This window comes from Pholcus phalangioides, unplaced genomic scaffold (assembly GCF_987345545.1).
Source record: "Pholcus phalangioides strain wild (caught in Gottingen) unplaced genomic scaffold, Ppha-v1.0 ptg000041l_1, whole genome shotgun sequence".
Taxonomy (NCBI): domain Eukaryota; kingdom Metazoa; phylum Arthropoda; class Arachnida; order Araneae; family Pholcidae; genus Pholcus; species Pholcus phalangioides.
The window spans coordinates 5,166,112-5,190,448 of NW_028301627.1; the positions used below are offsets into that span (position 1 = coordinate 5,166,112).

A 24,337-nucleotide genomic window follows, 5' to 3' on the forward strand; every position below is an offset into this window, starting at 1 on the left:
GTCTTGCTTTAATAAAAAAGGTGGGAAAATATTCATTAAAGTATTAATTATTTATTTTATTTATTATGGTCGAGTACAATTATAACATACGATTTTGTGATCTCCGAATTTTGGCCCATTCACATCCATGCAATTTTACCTCTATTATTACATTCCGCGCTTAAAACATACAATGTGGATCAGGGGCGACTCGTGAAGGAGGCGCAAAGGTGCCCAACGCAGAAAATTCTAAGTCATTAATTTAATTCCTCGAATGTATTTGACACTAACTTAATACCATTGAATTTCTTTATTTTTCAAATGAATTTGATAAATTAGAAAAATATTTTCGGAAGGCACTGATTTAAAATAAAATTGTTCCGTATACTACGGGCTATATGGTCAAGGTTCGGCGGAGCCTTCCATGGAGGGAGCTCCCCACCTCGTCATCAGCTCTGCCCCACTGAATCCTAACGCATATTAGTGGGATCAGAGGCGTACACCAAGACGGGCTCGGTTGTGCGTAAATGCCTCGAAATTCAACTTGTGCGCAAGGGGATTCGTTCCTCACTCTCAGTTTTATGACAAAATTTCACATTTATGAGACGTTTGACTACGGGCACGATTGATCTCTATATATATAGCTTTCAATATTAAAATATTTCATTTATACGAAGCACAATTTCAATTATTTGACACATTTTCATTTTGATTCGAACTCCAAATCTTTGGCATTTAGACATCATTTCCAACTATCAAATCCAATCAGTTTTTGCAGATTGTGAAAACGCGTCGCTGAATTGGTTTTGCACGCGTATTATCAACACTAAAAACCATAAATTTTAAGTTGACAGATACAAAGAGACGCATTGAGCGGGTTACGGACATTTCAAAGTGAAGACTTACGTGTGAATTTATTTAGAAATCAGCAGATGCAGTGAGTCTCTAATAAACGGATTTAAATTGCTTTAAATGTAGTCATACGCCTTTTTAGAATTTTTTTTCTAATGTCCACAACATTGTTCTTGCAGGACAGGAAAATTGCATTGAAATTATTTAGGATGTGCTTCAGGCCAGTAGTAGGGCAGTTAAAAGGACGCATTACAGTATCGATTAAAAAAGACTTTGAAGATGTGGTGCCAATGTTAGAGGAAGTCCCAATACGGGGCGGCTCGAGCTTACCTGCCGCCCGGGTGCGAAGCCTCATGTGCCGCCCCTACTGGCGACCCGGGCCAGGAGGATGATAGGGCTTCGGTGAAGGGCACCTGGAGATAAACCTGATTTTTTTTTCCAGAAGAAAGCCGCACATCATTTTTTATCGTGCAAAATGATGTGCATGACCATATGTCCCGCTTTTGAAGTAGAAAATTTTTTTGTCTGGTTTTGTTCTAGAATTATTTTACCATTCTTAATAAATGCCAGATAACTTAATCCTTGAAAGAGCACTCGTTTTTGTGAGCCATCATCACTTATCCTGTAAAGATGATATTTAACGGGGTAATTTTTATTAAGAACATTTATTCAAAGGCGCTTCCAGGGGCCGGAAAAGTGAAAAACCGAATTTTTCCTTTGCCTTCATTTGACTATTGTAGATCAAATTCTGAGTGAGGCTATGGGCCCCTAAGTTGGGATCTTTTGCAGACCCCCTCCCAGTCAGATTTCTCACGGCCTATTCTATAGTTAATTTATAGCCTGAAAAAGTCAAAAAATTATGAGAATTATCCCGGGCTCTTGTAGGAGCCATAGGTGAGGGAACCAAAATGCACACATGGCCCTTGTAATAGAGTACAGGGGTGGCGCTTGGCCATGCGACCCATTGCGGCCACACGGGGCACCGCTTAAGAGGATGCTAAATCCGGGGTGAATGGGTAAAAAAAATTCCATTGGCCAAAAACAACCGAACTGTCGGCTCGGGGGGGGGGGGGAAGGGGGGGGGGAGGTGCAGAATCCGAAATGAAGGGCCGAAAAAAATGTTTTCTTAGGAGTTGTTTGTTATTTTTTTCCTTCTATTTCCTTTCTTGATACTTCAATTTAAAAATACCAATTAATAAACATTCATGAAAAAAAAATATTTCCTGCATGTTTTCTGGACTCACCCGTGTCCATAGAAAGAGCATTAGAAAGCAATGAAAAAGAAAATTAAATTTCATTCTTCCTCAAAAGTGGAAAATTTTAAAAAATAAAATTCATGGCATAAGAGAGTGCTGAAATGTATGAAATTTTCGTTTCCTAAAATAAGTTTGGAATTTCAAATCTTCAGGGTAAAAAAAAATGAAGCGTTTGCAAATCAAAGTTTCTCTTTCATGAGCAAAAATAATTTTTTTCTAATCATTGAAACTGATGTTCCCAATTGGGAATATTGGAACTAAAAAGGTTAATATTGAATTTGGCTAGCAACACACAATTAATGATCACTAACGAACAGGATTTCGTTGCCTGTAGTAAAATAAATTAAGGGAGAAAAATAAAAAAAATTAGTTATACGACTATTGTTTCGATTTTTAATTCCACTAAATTTTACTTTCAATGATAATGCAATTTGAGCCAATTACTCCCAATCTACAAGCGATAAGTGGCCAAATCAGCAAAACTCAGAAAAGAAATCAAGCGCGATTCTAGTGAGTTGATTTTCAATTAATTTGAATTAACTTTGATGTGTTACTTAAGAATGATAAAATAAGCCTATTTGTAATTTAAACATGTTGTTTTCCCCTCAATACATAAAATAAGTTACGATTCTTTCAATATAACAGCTATAGGTCACTGCCGTGTAGCAGTAATTGGTCAAATTTGAAACAGAAAACGTGAGTGATCAGAAATGTTTCAGGATTAATTCAAGATTAAACTAGCTCTTAGAAATCGTCTAGTTATGCATCATTTCTCCTAAATCATGCGGAATATAAGAAAAAAATGATTTCAAATTTTAAAATAATGTGACTCTTATGCCTAAACACAACGCGCCATTATAGCGTCATATGTCGTCTGCTATTTCCCACCGATTTCTTTTTATTTCCATTTTTTCATTTAGTTCTTATTTAAAAACGTTACCACAAATATATGATTCTTTTTTAAATTTCTGCAAATTAATTGCACGGAGAAAATTTAAGACCAATTTTTTGTAAAACCTATGCATTTGCATGTCTTTCTTCATGATAATGTTATTTAAATGGGGGGGGGGGGGGTTTACGGAAAAGATATTCTATGCATTTCGTTAACAGTGCGTTACAAGTATTAACTAACAATCCTCCTCTACATATACTTTTGGAAAACGAAGTACAGAAAGCAAATTTAAGGCTAAAGCGCGAGATTAATATAAACAATGTAACATATCTTCCTACAGATGTAGAGCATAAACATACACCATGGACGTATCACCCGGTGAAAGATATTTTGCCAACACAGGTCTTGACCACAGATGTAGAAGAATCAACAAATCGAATTATTTTCACAGACGGTTCAAAGACAGTGGATGGCGTAGGGGTCGCCTACATCAGTATATACATGGGTGAAGTAACAGACAAATGGAACTGCCGATTGCTAAATAACAACACTGTATTTCAAGCAGAGTTATACGCAATCTGGATGGCGGTCAGTTATGCAAAAAATTGTGCAGAAAAATCAACTGTAAAGACAGACAGCATGTCATGTATACAAGCAATACGAGACGTAGAATCCCCCTTATAGCCTAGTGCATGACATTAGAAAAACACTAATGGACCACAGGAAGATTGCAATACGATGGGTGAAAGCTCATGTAGGCATTGAGGGGAATGAAATGGCGGATAAATTCGCAAAAGAGGCTACAAAACATCAACATGAAAACCATCTAATGAAATTACCGGCATCCTACATTAAAAATCTGCTCTCGCAAGAAGCGTCAGAGAAATGGCAACACCATTGGCAAATATGCACAACTGGAAGAAAAGTCTTCGACGTTGTACCAAAAGTGGGTAAAATGAAAGAAGTCATGCCGAGAGAAATAATAATGTTCCTCACAGAACACGGTCCATTCGGTGAATACATGCAAAGGTTCAAAATCAGCCAGACCAGCACGTGTAGATGCGGCCATCCGGGAAGCGTGATACACTATGTGACACAGTGTGAGTACACAAAGGGACACCATTTACAGGCGCCACCGAACGGACGAGAGATCTTATTATTTTGCAAAGATCTGCAACGAGGAAACTACAACAAGTCTTGGGCTATCAGATAAATTATAAAGAAACTATTTTGATAATAACTGGAAGTAGTGAACAATCCACTAGTGATTCGGAAGTGGAATCTGAAACGGATGCGGATTCCATATAGAGGGGCGCACTTGGGCTCCTAAACCATAACATTTGAGTAATACACCCTGTATAATTTATGAATGTTTTTGTATATACAATTTCATAGTGTGATGGTGGTTTAGTAACCTTGTATATTAGTAGGAGCTCATTATGGCATTTGTTGTGAATATGTGACGTACATAGTAATGTTTATGTGTATCAACAATTATTATAAAAATGGAAATTTATATTTTGTAATTAGCGTATATTATATAAATATGTGTGGGTAATTCAAATGTGATCGCTGCCACCCAGCACTGTGAACAGGGGCTGTATTTCATTGTTCCCGCCGCACTTTTTTAGTATGATAGTAATTTGTAACCTTGAATATATATTTGTATGAGTTCATGGTGATATTTGTACCCAATACTACCTTCATACAGTAATGTTTTTGTGCATTCCCAATGGTATAAAAAAGGGAAATTTTTGTAAAGTAAATAATATATGCATGTAATTCAAATGTGAATGCCCAGCACTGTCAACGGAGGCTCTGTTTGATTGTTCCCGTTCCAGTGCAGGCTCTGTGTGAATTCTGTGTGTGTGTGTTGTGCAGAATATTGCATATTCTGCAATAGGTCAGGCAAAACTGCTCAGCACTGTGGACGGAGGCTTTGTTTCTTCGTTTCCAGTCACAGTCGAGGCGCGGTATATATGTAATTTGTATACATTGTGTTGTGTATTTTGATCATTCTCAAAGCTCTCTCACTTCAACTTGCCAGCTTCTTCCTCTTCTTTCTTGCCCACAAGTCTTTTCCACATTTCTTTCGGAATCCCAGGCTGCGGTCTCCGGCCCTTATGTGCCACTGGGCGCACGTGCAATTTTTCTCCCTAGTCATTGGATTCAGTCACCCATTTTTGTCAAATGGCTTGTATGTTGCATTGGTTGATGGCTGTCTTCCTGGGGAGAACGACGCGAGTAATTCGAAACTTGCGAGCACGGGGCAAGGGGAGCCACCACTATAAATCTTTGCTTACTTTTCCGACACAACTCTGCCTCTTTTGAGGGAACGGAAGTAAGGTGCTTTGCATCAGTCCGGGGTTGTGAGCGGTTCTATCTATCTATCTATCTATGCATTTCGTTTGAAATTAAATTTTTTTGTCACACTTTTCACAAATTTGTTCGTGGGGCCCCTTTTGCAAGATTTTCATCCGTGGCCTCCTGGAAAAAGTTTAATGCACCGCGATCTCCAGCGTCCCGTCTTTTTTCACCCCTTTTTCAGAAATTTTAACACAGTTTGTAACTTTTCCAACATTCTCAGTGACGTCCTGTATTTTTCTTCATAAAATTCTAGTCTTCTATATTTTTCTAACTTAATATGGTCATCATGGAATGATTTTATTAGGCGATGACAAGAACCAACACAAACACATGTCGTGACAGTGATTAGTTAAAAAACCGGGACGTCTGGTCACCTTTTATAAAACTAGCAAAAAAACTTGTGTTTTGCACTGGATGATACGTTTTTAAATATGACCACTTACCTCTCGAAAATGCTATATATTGTCTCTTTGATTAATTCTAGAATTTTTCTTTCATTAATTTTGGAAATATCCCTTTTTCTTAATTTTGGAATTATTTCTTTCATTTGTTTTGGAACTGAAATTATCGGTTTCATTAAAACTACAATTTCTCTTTCATTTATTCTGGAATATCATCTTGCATTAATTCCGGAATATCATCTTGCATTAATTCCGGATTATCATCTTGCATTAATTCCGAATTATCTTTCATTAATTCCGAATTATCTTTCATTGATGCTGGAATTATCTTTCATAAATTGAGGAATTATCACAGTCATTAATTTTGAAATTAGTAATTTCGTCAATGCTGAAAGTATCTCTTTCATTAATTCTAGAATTACGTGCCGAGTTGCTGTCTGGTGGGTGAATCAACGCCCAAGACATACAAGCTATGGGCTGAATTTGAATCAGAAAATGTTTCTCTTCTTATTAAAAAAAAGACAAGATCTGTCGATTCGATACCAGAGACAACCATTGGGCGCTTCATTAAGCATAGCTGTGCTTATCTTTCGTTCCATCCCCCCCCCCCAACCAGACTTTTCAAGGTCTCCTTCTATGGTGAATTTCTAGTATGAAAACAAAAAAAATTGTTAATCGTTTCGGGCCCCAGGACTGGGGTTTCGGCCCTACCTTTGTGTGGGGGAGCATTGGTGATGCTGTACCATAGAAACGAGTTTTTTTCCCTCGAGTGGGAAATATACTAAATATAAGAATATATAGATCCTATATTCTTCTACAAAACAACCAGGGATCTTTGATTACACGCATTCATTCACTGTATGCTTATCAGCAGTTCGCTTTTCACTAAAATTGCACGTGTTCTGGGTGTACAGTGTACAATTTTTTTTTCGTATATAAATGTTTGGTTTCAATGCTGGCGGGAGTTACTAACACAATATTCGTGTGCAATTTACATCTCGAGTACCATGGTGCCCCGCGGGCTTCTCATTGAACACTGCTGTTTTTCTTTTCCCACACTTTCAACGGGACGCAAATCACTCTGAGGATGAATAGTGAATACAAGAAATGGCGAAAAATAATATGACAACGGCATTCGGCTGTGGATGTCTTGTTAGCCAAATCCTGTTTTGTCATCCCCGGGGTTAATGTGCTAACGCCAGATGTTTTTGGATGTGTGTGCAAGCTTTTCATCAATTGATGGGTTCCGGGGAAGGGAGTCAAAATTTAAATAATCGATTAATATTGATATCGATGACATTTGTAGGGTGAAAGTGTTACATGATGATGTTGTGCGGTTACAAATACAACGCTTCAACAGTCGAAATGCCCAACGAGGTGGCTGAGAAAAAGATTCCCATATCCAATATGCATGGAAATAAAAAGTGTTTATTCTCAGCCTATTGTGTCGACGAGGAGTTTTTGTTGCAAATATTCATCACGGCGTGGTATTGCAGCATTCGGTTCGGGTAAAGAAAAAAAAAATTTCAGAAAAAATTGATTTTTCAGACCCACACCAGCGTACATGTTGTTACTTTCTTCGCAATTACGTTTGTTACATCTCTCCTCCATATACCTCATCGACCGTGATTGGTACATTTGTGTGCGTCAATCGATTGAATTCAATGAATAGGTAATAATAGATTTCCGAATGACAATGGTGCTTTGTTTCGGAAAGAATTAAGAAATATTGATGTTTTTTGGTGAAAATTACAGAGTGGGGAAATCGTTTAGGCACCTGTTGAAAATGAATATAATCGTCACAGAAACGATTGTCATTAGTCTATAAATTGCGTTACTGAACATTGATTCTTCAGTAATTCACCAATCCCGTGTTCGCTCTTCCATCACACAATTATAGTCTCTTTCTTTAAAGTCATTACTTTCTAAGAGAAAAAGTCTTACTTACTTCACTTAAGAATCAAGGCGTATTCCTCCGCAGAAATGGCATCAGGACACTTCAAGCTTGCAGTTTTATTGCAAGTTTTGCTGCGCTTTATTTCCACATCGCAAGCAAGAAGTGTAAATTTTTATTTGTTGTTATTTATTGTTATTTTTCTTTTTTGTTTCTTGTATTTTATATATTTATTTTTGCTCACTAACTTGCTCATTCACTGCTTCTGTGCTCACTTACGCACTTATTTCCTTTATCGCTTCTCCTATTCTCCCTTGCTCATTTATTTGTTCCATCGCCATTCCTAATCTCTCTAGCTGATTTATTTACTCAATCGTCATTTCTACGCTCACTTGCTCACTGATTTGTCATTGAATCATGCCTATGCTCACTAACTTGCTGATTCAGTGTTGGTAACTTGCTCACTGATTTGCTCATTCAACTGAGACATCAAGTGGCCAAAGCAAAGAGCAGATGAGCACATTGAGGAAAAGATTGCAGGAGTAGTGAATGAGCAAGTGAGCATAGGAATGAGTGAATGAGAAAATTGGTGAGTAAGTGAGCATAATAGTGCCAATTAACTAAGTAAGTGCGAATGGGAGTGAGTAATTGAGCAAATCAGTTTGCAGGAAGTGCTCACTGACTCGCTCATGATCTAGCTATAGTCGTTGAATTGCATGTTGGTAAATTGCGTGGAGGTGAGAGACTGGAACCTGAACTGATGGGTGTAAATATAGCCCATACTATTACGGGTCGGATGCACCGGCGCCGGAAGAAATACACACACACACAGTTCCGTTTAAATAATATCATTCATCTGTAGTATAATGGTTCGTGCACTCGCAAGGGCAGGCTAAGAGACGGTGGTTCGATTCCCTGCAGAGGTAAATGAAGAAATTTACCTCTAAAATTCATCTCCGGTAGGTATACAATTATTGATTAATACCTTGTATGAGAAATGACGTCGTTTCTCTGAGTAGAATATGTTTGTGCTGGTTGTCTATTCTCGTCAAGTGTTATGTTGATGGTAAATCCGTTAATTTTCTTAGATTCACGAAGCTCCGCAGGTACCTTCGCTGGGTTCATCAATTAGGGAACCACGCATCTCGAGATACGAACACGTTCAGGAACTACGTAAGAGCATGATTTCTTATGTAACACTTTTAATAGAGTGATATTGAGGGGGGTCGTTCAAGTATTACGTTATCATCGAGGGCGAGGGGTTTTTCGGATTTGCTGACTTTTGATAATGGGGAGGGGGGTTTTGAGGTTGCTTACGTCATCAACCACCACTTTTTGAAGATATGAAATATTCTAAGCTGCTAACGAAATTTTTCTGACGGGGGAGGGTCAGTGGTTTGCTGACTTTTGCTGACAAGTGGGGGGGGGGTCAAAAATGGCTGAAAATCTGCTTACGTAATACTTGAATGGCCCCTAATCAAATTTTTGTGTTAAGTGATATTCCAGTTTTGGTTTTCGTTCACTCACATGTGAACGCGTCTTTATGAAACAGTGCATGAATTCATTTCGTTGCTATTGCAGGACCATTTTGCCATTGTTCCCTCGCAGAACCACAACAAATCGTCGGTGGAAAAGTCGCTCCTCAAGGGATGTTCCCTTTTGCTGTGAGTTTGTACTGTATTCTAAGTTTCTTTAACAATAATCCAGGAATCAAAATATCTGTCAGTTATTATTCATTCAATTGATATTTTGGGTCATGTATGACGTGAAAAATCGAAAAGGTGACGCATTTGATCGTCGATATCAGTGCAAGCTATAAATTGTCGAGGTATAACTTCCATATAATTTGACGAGCATTATTTTGAATTTTGTAACGGCGATAAAATTTATCCGAGTGAATAACTATGTAAATTTCATTATCACAAGGTCTACGTTCAATCGGATACAGTCGAAGGAACAACATCGAAAAATCACGCTGGAGGTAATGATTGTACTGGGACATTACTCACGGACAGACACGTGTTGACGGCTGCTCACTGTGTATTTTCGTAAGTATATAAATTAAATACAAGCGTGATTCAATATCAGACATGTGAGCTGAAAGTTCTAAACCTCCACCCTTGATCAAATCGAATAAATCAGCGTTTCTGCAACCATGGACTATCTCAAGATCCGTGACGACCGCAGACAGTAGTCAATACTAGACTATGTCACTACAGTAGACTATGACAGTAGTCATACTCTTTGACTCTTTTGTCGCAGGTATTACAATAGCTAATAACAATGATCTTCAATCTATGACCCGTGGGTTAAATGTGGCTCTCGGGGCTTTTTGAAGTGGCCCGCAGACCATTTTCAGAAAACAGTTACTTCACAGAGAAAAACGAATAAATTAAAACCAAAAAATACTTTAAATAGCACTGGCCAATGAAATCTGTACTGCTGTATGTAGAACTGTGAGATACTTACCAGGTTCAGTACTAACGGTGTGCGCATCAAAAGGGTCGTCGTAATGAATTCGCGAGACCCGAGGCCACACTTAGGACTATGATTTCCTAATATTTCAATAGGCAAAATTCAGCATCCTGAATTCTGGCATGATTAGAGAAAACTGAAATGCTGAAAAACACCCTGATGAATGAAATAATTTTACAATAATTAAGTAAAATAATTTCATAATTGATGATGAAAAATGTAAATTAACGAAAAGAAGTTACAGAATGGCTGTAGGATACGTATAATTGCAGAACTACTGAGATGAATGATTGCAGTATTTGTGAAAAAATAATAATTTCATACTCTTGATGAAAATTTAAAATTGATTCGAAAATAATTTCAGAATTATCCGAACAAATTCCAGAATTAAGAAAAGAAACGATTAATAAAACATGTAGAAATGGTGAAAGAAGCTGTTCCAAAATAAATAAAAGTCAAAATTTAGTGAAAGAAATAATTTGAGTGAATAAAAGTGTTCAATAACTTGGAGAAATCTGTTTAATAAACGGTATCACTTGGTAGCCCGCGGACAGCGTTGAAAACTTTAATTGGCCCGCATTGTCCGTAAGAATTAATACTCTTTGTGCTTATCGGTTCCGAATAAAAAAAAAATTCACTTTCATATACGAAGGTTCACCGTATCCCATCGAGAAAAATGCTGCAAATTACGATCCCAAATACCAATTGCAGCGGGAAAATGTTTTTTTTTTGGAAAAAAAAATTATGCCAAAAGTGCTAAAGCGCAGGGGAAAAAAGGGCTAAAAAACGCATTTTAAGGAATAAAAAAGTTCGTCATCACGAGGCGGCCATGTTTCATTGGAAGAAATTGTGAATATAGATAGGGGATCTTTAAAAAAACATTGCCAACTGTCACCAAATTGGTGATTATGTCATAACTTGGAAAAGTCACCAATCATTGCTAAAATTGCAAAAATTACGAAGTGATGGGGGAAATGAAGGACTACATTAAATTGCCGTTAATCGAAATGTAGTTCAGGGGGAAAATATTGAACAATGCCAATATGTGCGATGAGTATGTACTCTTTTAAATTATAACCATAACTATATCATAAAAAATTTATAAGTTATGAAAATCATCTACATTCACTATTTTAGTAAAGACTACAAATTCCAACGAACTGGTTGAAGAACTGGGGAATAATATAAAGAAAGCCAAAAGCAGCCCAATATAAGTGATAATGTCACTTATAGTCACTATACTGATGTTGTAAATCATTGATCCGTCGAATTTTTTAGACTTATTGGTGTCGCTTTGGCACAGAAATTTCGAGAAACGCTGGAAGAAATAGTGAAACCTCTGCGTCGCGGCTAGTGATTTATGACCGAAAAGTGTGATGCGTCCAAAAACGCGCATGCGCCTACAAAAAAGAATGTGTGATCGGAGGAAGAAAAAGAAAGTGTTTACGCGTCCAGTTAACACGTGAGTTACGATGATGTGAAAAACTATCTCATCTTAATTTAATTTTCAATTCTAATAATTGACTGCAATGGTGGATAATAGTAATTTATAATTTAGTATAATTCTGTGAGTTGACACATAAAAGAAAATATGTTTTTCAACCACCATTTCTGTTATCTTTAAAACGCTTGAGTTAGGTAACCAAAGGTGACCGCCACGTTTCTACGAGCCTTAACGCTGAAACAAAATACACTGACGTGACGTGACTCGGCGTAATTTCAGAGATGTTGTAAATTCTGATTCGTACAAATTTTGTGACGTGGGAATTTCACGTCATATGAATTCAACGTCACAGAATTTTCGCGAATTAGCGTTCACAACTTTTCTGACGTGACGTGATAACAGCGTCACGTCAGTGTAGTGTGTTTCAGCTTTTAAGGTAGTGCCTACAGACTACTCTGTCGTGACGTGGGACTACGTCTCATTAGAGTAGTGTGTGTGTATGTAGCCACCTTTACATTTTACATCTACTATACGTAATGGTGAGCTTAGATATTTTGCAGCTCACAAGAAAATGGTTCATGGGTAACGTCTTAAAAAAGTTTTTAAAAATTATCACTGATCCAACTCATATAGATATGCATAAAAATATTCGAAGGAATTGCAATGGGTCACTTGAAAAATAATCTAAATATTTGAGAACGCCTCCAGGCCCAGAATGAACTTTGAAATCCCGCAACCCTAGAGCAACGTCAATCAAACAAACATTACGGGATCAAGTAAAGCACAGAAAAAGAAAGAGGGAAAAAAGTAATAACTAGCTCCTATGTATATATAATTTATGTTTTTCGTTAATTTTTTGGGGCCCCGTGGGTCCTCCCCGCCAGTGCAAAAAATATTTGTTTTCTGCACATTCATTTTCCTATGACACAGATTATAAAAGTCAGCCTCATATTATAAGCACCGGCATTTTTCCTTTCGAGTATCGAAGCATTTTTAAAGCTCACAGGGCAGTTAGTTAACCATGGCATACAGTTGTGGTGCATATGGTCATTTCGTGAGCGTGATCATGTAAGCGCGCAGCTAACGATGAGCATTGCATGTCTTTATGTGTGGAATGTCCGCAGCGTCTGATTTCTGCAGCTTCAGATTCGATCACCGAGACGAACGTTTTGACCCAGGTCACATGATGGCAGTCTGAATGTCGTCGTAGTCTCATCGCGCGTCCGAACAAAAACTTAATAAAAATGTACAAAAAATACAGAAAGAAACAAAGAAATAGAATTGAAAGTTGTGTATGATGAAAATGTTCAATACACAACTAATCTTCCAAATTACTTCCTATTCAAAGAAATTACAATACAACCAGACTTGAAATTATACAGTGACGCTATATTCGAGACTCTCGTCCTGATGGTCTTAATGAGACTGCAAACGTCAGACACTGTGTTTCTATCAGTATGTTGAATTATATAAAATGCTGCACCGGTATCTCAGTATATATATGATCTAATTGTACAATTTCATTCAAACGCAATGTCAGTTCCGAAGGAGAACATTGTATCACTTTGACCATCGGCGAAGTAAATATATTGGACGAAATCGAGAGGCTAACAAGTTGTCCAGCTAAATACGTTATCCATCCGGATTTTAATAGAACAACAGCTAATAACGACCTCGCACTGATCGAGCTTGACACACCCGTCGACTTTGGATACTATCGGTCCCGTGCAATCCCCGTCACAACGGCCAAGTTACCAACAAAAAACTTTGCGCTGCAACCTGGAACATGGCTAACTGCAGTTGGTTGGGGTCGCCGATTCACAAACGGTAAAACTTTTTCTTTAATGACCGTAATTTCAGATGCTTTCATAATGTAACCAAATATATATTAATGAGATTTGTAGTTTAATGAGATAAATACTCTCATCGAAATTCATATGAATTAATTTTGGCTGAAATTTATCAAGATACTTTTGTGTGCGACTGATTTCTTTTTCAATTGATTGATTTAAAAACACACTTTTTATTTTATGTGGCTTTCTTTGAGTTTAATCCTTTTTTCGGGATGTCTGACATTTATTTTTTCAGATTCAAAACCGCTAGACATTTTGCGATACGTTCACCTTCCAGTGATTCCACCCGAACGGTGCGATGAATTGTTTGGGGCAGAGGAAAACAGAACGATAAGATTTTGCGCCGGAGAAATATTGAACTATGGTACTTGCTCTGTGAGTAGACTACTGCAACAAAATATAATTTGCTTACTGCTAATATCATAGATAGCACAAAACGTTCAGGCAATACGAACAAAAACCTTTTTATACAACTAAACAACTTGCTAAAAGAAAGTGACTGGGAATAGATTATAAAAAAAAAAAAATTGGGGGTATGCTGAGCCATAGTATCACCTTATGAGAAGGGTGTTGCTAGTTTTTCTTAGCAAGTTCGCGTGAACGCAGTGAAAAAACAACAAAAAACAGATTATTAACATGTTTGAAAATTTATATTGCAATGAAGCACGAATTTATTTGAAGTGAAACTTTTTTCGCGACATGAGAGGGAGCGATAAGATGGTCGGGTCTCAGCACCAAAATATACAGGACACTGTAAACTATGACACTGAAGAACTAAGGAAATACAGGGGTCCCAAACAAATCTGAGACCTCCCATGGCACGAACTATAATGACGCTCCAAACAATGTCTCTGTAAATATATTGTAAACTGGGGGGCTTTGCTCCCCGACGCCTACGGTGTCCAACTCCACGCCCCCTCCTCCTCCAATGAATATAACTACTCGTCACATCATCTTTAATTCGTCAAGTAAAATATTCCCGAAGCACTGCAAATGCCTGCAAATAGTCAATTGCAGGTTTCCCACTTTGATTTCGATAAGCAATGCACCGCCATCTATACAGCACAATACAACTTTAGACACGTTTTTCCAGAGAAATTTATCTTCAGTAAATAATCCTTTGTTCCGTGTGTCGTCATGTCGTTGAAAGAAACCGATCACCGATTTTAAATTACTTTCAATAAAATTTTAGTTAACCGTCTCCCTCCCCACCAGTTTTTATGATTTTCATATGACTACATTAATTGTGTTTTTAAAAATGACAAATACCTCTCGACTTGACGACACGCGTTTTCAAGAATCGGCAGTGTACTTTCAGTATGTGTGTGTGAATTCTTGAAACTACTACTTTAAACGCTGAGAGGGAAACCCTCATCTCTTACCCACAATGCTTTGCGTGTGATTTATTTAGCGACGTCATTATGATCCATGTTTTCACTGGTAAGTTGTATCAGTGTTTACCGCACGAGAACTGTATATGAGAGGGTTTCCCGATACGACGGCGATGCGAGTCCGCTTCAATTTTGGAATTTATCATTATTTTCTCATCACGCGGGGTGATAACGATGTTTCGTTTCAAATCATTTTTTACCCCATAAATTGTCGAAAATAATTTTTTACCCCATAAATTGTCGAAAATAATTTTTTACCCCATATAAATTGAGAGAAAAATTATATGCGCACATAGTTTTTCTGTTTCTCGTCAACAGTATTCGGTATTACGCCAAATTACTGTATGTGCCCCGGCGCGAATGCTCTTTGCGTGATTATCAAGTAAAATTATGTTATAGCCGCATCACAAGCGATGGGGAAATTTCTTCAGACAAACTTGAATATTGTTACGAACTATCGACGATAGATGGCGCGATTTCTTCTGATGGCTCTGAAAATGTCGAATTCAGTTGGTACCGGTTTCGGTCTAGCACATGGGCATGCGATTGGCGCAGAATTGGCGGGAACATTCTAGAAAGCCCCGCCTCTCCAGAGAGTGGTCCAACCCCTCCGTACCGTAGCGCCGCCGACTAGGAAACTGTAAGATAGAATTTTGTGGAATGTTCTATTTCTCGAAGTTTCTGTCGGGGTTACAAATAGTGCGGCGCTCACAAGATGGCAGGCTAGACAGGCACAAGGAGATTCAGTCACTTGTGTTTAAACTTTGCGAGAAAGTTGTTAGCTCTCTGAATAATCTGTAAATACGTGTAAATTGCTGTTCTGTAAATAAATTTGTGTTTGTCCGTCGAACCGCTTCTTGTTTTGCAATCCCGAAGTCTTGTGGAAAATTATCCGCGACAATAGGATTGCAGCCAGTGCCGTAACTAGGCAGGTGCACCCACACAGGGCCCACTTGGAAAGGGGGTCCAGAATGGGGCTGAATGGGCCTTCTGTGCCCAAGAAAGGAACAGAAGGGACCTAAATGCAAATTCTTGCACAGGAATGGCTAGTTACGGCACTGATTGCAGCATGGTCTACTGAATGGATCATGACTCTTAGTATTGGTAAGTGGTGTAGTCACTCATTTTGGTTCGAACAATCTAGGCTTCACTTACCAGTGTAATGGGATTGCTATCCCACATGGAACTAGTCACCGAATTGGGAATTCTCATTGACGAATGGCTTAGGTTTACTGAACACAAAAAATCGGATAGAATGCTCTGTTTCATTCTTAACAGTTCTCTTAGCGTTCGCCTAAAGTAGGGAGGAGGGAGCTTCTCAACACATGGCCCGCGGACCACATTTGGTCCTCGAATTTCTTTTGAAGAGCCGCCAATCATTTTCAAAAAACAATTGAAAAACGATTAATTCCAGAATAAAAGAAAGAAATAATTTCAGATTTAATGAAAAAAATAATTTCAGATTTAATGAAAAAAATAATTTCGGAATTATACTGAAAAAAAATAATTCTAGAATAAATGAAAGAAATAATTTTCGAAAAAGTTGATGAAAACTCAAAAGTTATAAATGAATTAATTTCAGAATTAATGAATATTCAGAATAACTCTGAAAGAAATCATTTTTAAATTTTTTAAACAAATAATTTCAGAGAGAATTATTGAAAATATAACATATACTGTGTATATAAATCAACGAGAGAGAAATTTTATCAAATACTGATGGAAATTATTTCACAATCAATTAAACCACGCTTTGCACGACGTGTAATAAAAATACTCCGGGATGGACAATTGAATTAAATAACAGTCTAAAGGCCGAAACACTCTGCACTGATGAAGTTTTCGAGTTTTTAACCAATCAGAAACAAAGCGGGAATCGGAAACAGGCGTGCACTATGCGCATACCCTAAGACTGGGAGCACACCGGTTGGACACGACTAGACAAAACAGCTTTAGATAAGCTTTCTCATTGTTTTGCTCGCGTTGATTTATACGGTACAACGCACACCGATAAGCTAGATAAATTTAAACGTTTCGTCACATACATCAATGTGAAAAAATATGCCGGGATAACACTATATTCCCCAGCACGACCCAACCCACACGGGTAAAAGGCTTATATCCCGGGAGGGACAGAGCATGGGTCGCGTCTGGTCTGACGGGTAACACTATAAAATATTTAGAAAATTTCTTTCATAAAACTTGAAAAATGCAACTAGTAAACGTATCGGTTTCATTCGCTGGAATGTAACCAATACGATTATTGGTGGTTGAAAGGACACCTCACATTAAGTGACAACACACCGAGGTCACAAAATAGACAAGTTTTCTATGTCTGTGGCAAGACAGTTTTATTACTTCTTGTTTGCCAACTTATATATGTCAACTGATTATGTTATATCAAGCTCCCATCACTGAAAACATGGACGATTCGTTTTCCAACGGGATATTTCGGCCATTGCCTTTTCGGACATTTTGTCTAGAAGATATTTTGATTTCAATTCCTATATGTCATGACGCTCAAAAATCAATCACGAATGCCAAAAAAAAATAAAATTGGCGTTAAAAATGTCCATCGCTTTCACGTGGGTTATTTCCCAGTTGTCTTTGCCTCAAATCTCGAAAAAATTCACAATTTTCATCCAATCTGTGCCAATTTTTGCATAAATGGTCGCACTTGAAATAAATGGGTTACATTAAGATCTTTTCAGAGCAAAAGCCTTGATGCAAAGAATATTAAAAATTGTCAAAAACAAATAATAGAGAATTAGAATGGATTGACTGTGGCAAACATATGGCAAAGGGTACGCAGAATGCCGTTCGATCAAATTATAATGTATTTTCTCACTCCATGATTCGGTTTCGATCGCTTGTAAAAGCATTCTAGGAGCATGAAATTCTCACCTTACTTTTCCTTCCCAATCGTTTTTTTTACCTGCAAATATCTCGCCGCAAGACACGCGAATAGTTGCTTTGATGATGTTACATGATACTTTTTTAGTTCCGTTTGGAACGCATCCTAATTATACAAATACAAATACAAATACAAATACAACGCCACAACAGGCGAATTGCCCAACGAGGTGGCTGACTTAAGAACATCATGGATCCCCGAGCCCCTACCTACTACTGCTACACCACACATGCACCCCCCCCCCCGCGGAACCCCCCAACGAATCGGTACATGCGGGAATGTGCGTGTACGTGTAGTGCAACCTGACGTAAAGTTTGTTTCTGTGTAATGCTTGTTATGTGTAGTGCTGTCATCTGCCCCCAGTTTTACTAACTATGAGTGAAGTGTTATGGTTGAATGATTTACCGTTGTAGGACTGTTGCTCTCTGTGGCGAGACTTTTTAACGGGGAGATCGGCTCGCATTTGCGCCTTGAAGTTGGGAACCACAGAAAACCAACTTCAGCCGACCACCACTGTGGGGTTCGAACCCGGATCCTCGCATCACGAGTCCGGCACTATAACCATAATTAATTATTGTAAGAGATTATACAGTTGTCTTGAATATTTCCCGAAATATCGTTCGATTCTCACTTTATCTTTTGTCTTTAAAGAAAATTATAAAAAAAATCCATTTATTTTTTCAGGGAGATTCAGGAGGTCCCATTCTTTTACGTCATCCTGTGACCAAGGAATACATTCAAGTAGGTGTCACTTCATTCCATTTAGGAAAGCCTTGTGGAGAAAGAACTGCAGTGTACGTCAATGTGGCAGCATATTCGGATTGGATCTACTCCCAAACCGGGAGTGCCTCCTGCACACCTTGTTTTATGGATGCAAATTGATCCTTTTCCTGCAAATTGATTACTTTTCCTGAAAAGATGAAAAACACGCTGATTTATATTTTCAATGGCATTTCCACACGGTTGTCATAAGTGGCTTTAAATACATTTATTGCAATTTTAAAATTAATTTTCCAATTAATACTACTAGGCTGTTATATTAAGGATGACCATACGTCTTGTATTTCTCGGAACATCCCGTATTTTCACGTCATTTTGGCCATCCTGTGACTTTTTGGAAGATGTCCCTTTTTTTTCTACGAAATCTCAATCAACTTTTATTCTTCATTTTGAAATCACAAGTATTACAACTATCTCTTGCCAACTCATAAACCATAATACGATAATTACGACTATCAAATAGGAATATTCATCTCACATATGGCCCATGATACACATGCTACTAAATTCGCAATTCTAATAATTTTCACGGATATGAATGACTAATTAATTAACTAATTATGATTTCAATTAGCATCGGGATAGTTGTGATTGATAAATGACAATCTCTCAAATTTATGAAAATTAGAAAAATCGCAATTTTACTAATTTTAACGAATTTGAATGACTAATTAGTTAACTAATTAGTATCGTAATTAGCATCAGGATCGATGTGATTAATAAATGACAATCTTTCGAATTTATGAAAGTTGGATAAATCGCATCACTAATTTTCACGAGTTTGAATGAGTAATTAGTTAATTATGATTTTAATTAGCATCAGGATCGTTGTGATTAAAGAATGTTAAGATCTAAAAATTTATAAAAAATCAGAAAACTCACAGCATTTACCAAAGTGCGTGGTCAAAGTCCGAAATGTATTTGTTTACAAGCGTTTTCCGGCAACATATATCTATGTAATTATATATAATATTATATATATATAAATAATTAATAAATATATATATATATATATGTAAAATTATCGAAACAAGATACAGTAGAGACATGGTTATGTTGATATTGTCTTAATACAGCGCCATCTGTGATTCATTATATTAAAAAAAGTGTGAATAAAATATTATATATATATATATATATATGTAATATAAATATATATAAATAAACTTTAACGTTGAGACACTGCAACTGCAACAAGTTGCGGTGTGACAGCTCCGGCCCTATTTGTGGTTCACTTGACTTGACTTTATTATCCAGGATTTTCAGCATCTAAGGCTATTCCCTGTAGTGAAGATGACTCTTTCTGGTGAAACGGGATAAGCGATAGGACGCCTAACGGTGAAAGTTATAAGTGATAAGAAATACGCATGCCATTTTCTATTATAATTTTGCCGGAAATACGGCTCAAGATTTCCAATGCCAACGGTCACAAAATTGGTGATTACGTCATAACTTTGCAAAGTCACCGATCATTTCAGAAATTCCAAAAAATTACGGAGTGGTGGGGAAATGAAGGGCTACATTGGGGGGGGGGGGATTTTGAGTAATACCAACATCTCTGTGAAATCGGATTCCAAATTTGATAATATTCCGGGACGGAATTTGAGTAATATTTCTTTTAATTGTATTCTAAGTGTTCTGGAATTTTGTCCAGGTCACTCATGTGATCTGTAAATATGTCATCACTCACTCGCTCTCATTTACTTACTTGTTCACTCATACGGTCAATCGTTTCGCCACTCATATGGTCAATCACTCGCCCACTCATGCACTCAATCACTCACTTGGTCACTCATACGGTAAATTATTCAATCCCTATCACTTACGTCACTCTTACATTCAGTTACTCTGTCACTCATATGGTCAATCTTTGATCTGTGAATGTTCTTTGCGTCATTAAAGTGATCTGTAAATGTGCTTTGCCTCATTTAGGTGATCTGTAAAGGTGCTTTGCTTGCCTCATTTAAGTGATCTGTAAATGTGCTTCGGGTCATTTTAGTTGTCTGTGAATGTACTGCGTACCTCTTAAATGATCATCCAGTGCATAGCACAAGTTTTTTGCTAGTTTTATAAGAAGTGGCCAGACGTCCCGGTTTTTAACTAATCACTGTCACGACATCTGTTTGTGTCGGTTCTTGTCATCGCCTATTCAAATCACGGCATGATGACCATATTTCGTTAGAAAAATATAGAAGACTAGAATTTTATGAAGAAAAATACGGGACATCACTGAGAATGTTGGCAAAATTACAAACTGTGTTAAAATTTCTGAAAAAGGGGCGAGAAAAGGGGCGGGACAGTGGAAATCGCGGTGAATTGAACTGCAATTAACCGATCTGAAAAATCTGAAAAACTAGAATTTTATGAATTAAAATACGGGATGTCGCCGCTGTGGTGGTCGAGTGGTTATAGTGACGGACTCGCGATGCGAGGATACGGGTTCGAACCCCACAGTGGTGGTCGGCTGAAGTTGGTTTTCTGTGGTTCCCAACTTGAAGGCGCAAATGCGAGCCGATCTCCCCGTTAAAAAGTCTCGCCACAGAGAGCAACAGTCCTACAACGATAAGAACGACTTATGGACAAACTGATGTAGATAAGTAAGGTTATTGTCCATTGGTAGAAGTTATATACTGTAATTAATGGCAATTGAGGACTACTTAAATAATTACGTATAAAGGCAGAAATGTTAGTCACTCAAAACATGCCCACCAGATGGCGACTTCATAGGAAGTTTCAATACAATGTAAATATTATATTCATGCTGGATTCTATACATTATACTAGAAAATTATATCAGTTACTAGTACAAGATGTCTTGATTTAAACCTCTAAGTACACCAGTTAAATTATATCTATCATATTTACTCACCATATTTAATCAAGATTATCCCCTTTACTTTTCCTCTAATTCTGGACTCTGTTCTCGTAGTACATTTTCTCAAAATTTGTGAGAGAAGTCAGTCCAATACCATATTGTGACCTATACTGTCCACTTTTAGATGCTCCCATTTGGATCGTACCACACCCACCCTATCTCATTCTACAGGCCTTAGTTTCGGAAGCCTACCCGTGGAATTTTTTACCTTTACAGGAAACCTGCCCAATTTCCATCCGTATGATGACACGTTCAGATGGATAGGCAGTCCAAGACAAGTCCGCTCCTGACAGATAAGGAATCCACGGTGGGATTCTGTGCAAAATAAACTTCTGTTGTTGAAAGGACCTTAATTTTGATTATTTTCATGAAAATTGATTATTTTCCATTTAGGATTCAACTGTCGGTGAATTCCAAGTGTGAAGCGGCATCAAAGACGACGAAGAGAGACACTGGTACGCCCAACAACGTCCAGGATCTTCCTAACTTTAAACTTGTTTCCTTTTTTATGTTAATAATTATTGATAATATATTAAGAGTGTCTACGGTTTTTTCCTTCTTATTATTGTTCTTCCATCTGTTAATAATGAAAATAATGATGTGCTGTAATAATAACATCAATACTATTATCATCTTATTGCGTTTGTTTTTGTGCGCGTGTCGTGTTTTCCAATTTGAAACAATGACAACTATGATGTCAATTTTGAGACATTTTAGGACAAACATTTCACTCATATATTTAACAACGTAGTTTATTGCGTAATTCTATTGCTTACGGATTCAGATCAGTCGTGTTTCGCATACGATTATGCAGCTATCAGATGGTCTCCGACTGTCGGTAATCGCTACAAAATAATGAATTTAGATTCAATTTTCATCGATAAAACAAGGTGTGCAGGAGGCACTCTCGGTGTGAGAGTAGATCCAATCCGAAAATGCTGCCACGTTGACGAACACTGAAATTCTTTCTCCACATTCCCCATAAAAGCTTGAAGTGACACCTACTTGAATGTATTCCCTGATCACAGGATCACGTAAAAGAATGGGACCTCCTGAATCTCCCTGAAAAAAAAATAAATGGATTTTTTTTTAAATTTTCTTTAAAGACAATGGATAAAAAGTGATACTCGAACAATATTAAGGGAACTATTCAAAACAACTGTATAATCATTGTCGCTTACAATAATTAATAATGTAATTAGGATGCGCTTCAAATAAAAAAAGCATCACGTAATATCATCAAAGCAATTATTCGCATGTCTTGTAACGAGATATTTGTAGGTAAAAAACGATTGGGAAGGAAAGAAAGGTAAGTTGAGAATTAGAGAAAGCTTTTACAAGCGATCGAAACCGAATCATGGAGTGCAGTGAGAAAATACGTTATAAATTGATCGAACGGCATTCTGCGTACCTTTCGTCATGTTTGCCACAGTCAGTCGAGTGGTACCGTGGTGAGATGCTCGTCTGCCTCTGCGCAGGTTACCATCAACGGCCATGGGTTCGATTCCGGGCATAGAACGTTAGAAGCAAGTTCTTTACCTACCGAACCTGGGGCGACCATCGATGGATGGAGCCTTCATTTCCCCCTAACTCCTATGGTTGATAATTTCCGTATGACGATATGTGACTGGAGTTTGTGTGCGGTAAAGTAGTCAATCCATTCTAATTCTCTATTACTTGGTTTTGCATCAAGGATTTTGCTCCGAAAAGATCTTAATGTAACCCATTTATATTTCAAGTGCGACCATTTATGCAAAAATTGGCTTGGATTGGATGAAAATTGTGTGTTTTTTTCGAGATGTGAGACACCGACAACTGGGAAATAACTTACGTAAAAGGGATGCCAATTTTATTTTTTCTTGCATTCATGATTCATTTTTGAGCGTCACGACATAGGACTTGAAATCAAAATATTATCTAGACCAATGATATTTAATTAATGAAGAGCTTAATGAAGGCTTAATTAATGAAGAGCGACTTCATTTTTGGAAAGAATATTTTACTTGACGAATTAAAGATGATATGACGAGTAGTTATCTTCATTGGAGGAGGTGGGGGAGTGGAGTCGGACTCCGTAGGCGTCGGTGGGCAAAGCCCAGTCCCTCCTAGTGTACAATATATTTACAGAGACATTTTTTTGGAGGGGCCATTACATTTCGGGCCATGGGACGTCCCAGATTTGTTTGGGACCCCCTGTATTTCCTTCGTACTTCAGTGTCATAGCTTACAGTGTCCTGTATATTTTGGTACTGAGGCCTGCCTTTGTATCGCTCACTCTCATGTCGCTAAAGAAGTTACACTTCAAAAGAATTCGTATGTATAAGGAGCAATTTGTCCAGTCGTCGCCTAAAACGCTGCCATTTTTTTCGAATTCGATTTTTAAAAGCTATTTTTTGGAGGATATCTCTCGGGAGGCCATATCGGAGGTCAGTGAAGTGTACTTCGCTAGAAGCGAGGTCAATGGCCTCCTGGAAGCGTTTGACAGCTGTGTAACCACCTCATCAATGTGCGTGGGCGTTTCTGCTGTGATTGAGATTGCTTCATCGTTTTCTGTTAATTCTTGGAATTTAGTCCAGTCGACCCGTTTGGTGATTCGTTTGGATCGTGGGATATGGAAGTCGACCTCGAAGAAGACAGGGTTATGTGGGGAATTAAGTATGACCTTTGTGTGTGTGTCTATGTCACAGAAAAAATTTTTTGAAATCCCAAAATCTATAACGTCAGGGGCTTGCCTTGGGCAGCCAGGAATGTGTGTTGGAGTGAGGGAAGAGTGAACTTGCCAGGGATGTGTGTTGGAGTGGGGGAAGAGTGAACTTGAAGGAATTTGTTCATGCAGTGTCGGCGGAGGGCCACGCCATGCTTATTTCTTTTTTTACAGCAAAAAAGAGGGTCCTTGCAGTTCCAGTCACCCCCGACGAAAACTGGGGTGTTTGTGTCAAAGATTGTGTTAAGAAGGTTGACGTC

The 24,337-nt window shown here is 37.8% G+C and overlaps 1 protein-coding gene and 1 long non-coding RNA gene across 2 annotated transcripts in view; one reads left to right on the forward strand and one right to left on the reverse strand.

Annotated features, from left to right (window-relative positions):
* Positions 1-7,730: 7,730 nt before the first annotated feature.
* Positions 7,731-18,878, forward strand: LOC149065132 (granzyme D-like). The gene is made up of 7 exons (XM_089254302.1): positions 7,731-7,808; positions 8,730-8,814; positions 9,223-9,305; positions 9,568-9,689; positions 13,101-13,387; positions 13,649-13,788; positions 18,403-18,878. Exons 1-7 carry the CDS (start codon positions 7,731-7,733, stop codon positions 18,598-18,600), a joined length of 993 nt encoding a protein of 330 aa, XP_089110428.1. The 3' UTR covers positions 18,601-18,878.
* A 3,229-nt stretch (positions 18,879-22,107) lies between these two features.
* The window catches only part of LOC149065133 (uncharacterized), a 42,752-nt gene continuing 40,522 nt past the window's right edge, over positions 22,108-24,337 (reverse strand). Inside the window, exon 2 of the long non-coding RNA XR_016195673.1 lies at positions 22,108-22,435. This is a non-coding gene — a long non-coding RNA (uncharacterized LOC149065133). The remainder of the gene's footprint in view (positions 22,436-24,337) is intronic.

Bases quoted from the DNA above. Each gene is read 5' to 3' on its own strand.
- LOC149065132 (XM_089254302.1), top strand. From the start codon at position 7,731: ATGGCATCAGGACACTTCAAGCTTGCAGTTTTATTGCAAGTTTTGCTG. The intron at 8,815-9,222 runs GTAAGAGCATGA...TTGCTATTGCAG, and splicing joins CGAACACGTTCAGGAACTAC to GACCATTTTGCCATTGTTCC. The intron at 13,388-13,648 runs GTAAAACTTTTT...TTATTTTTTCAG, and splicing joins GGGTCGCCGATTCACAAACG to ATTCAAAACCGCTAGACATT.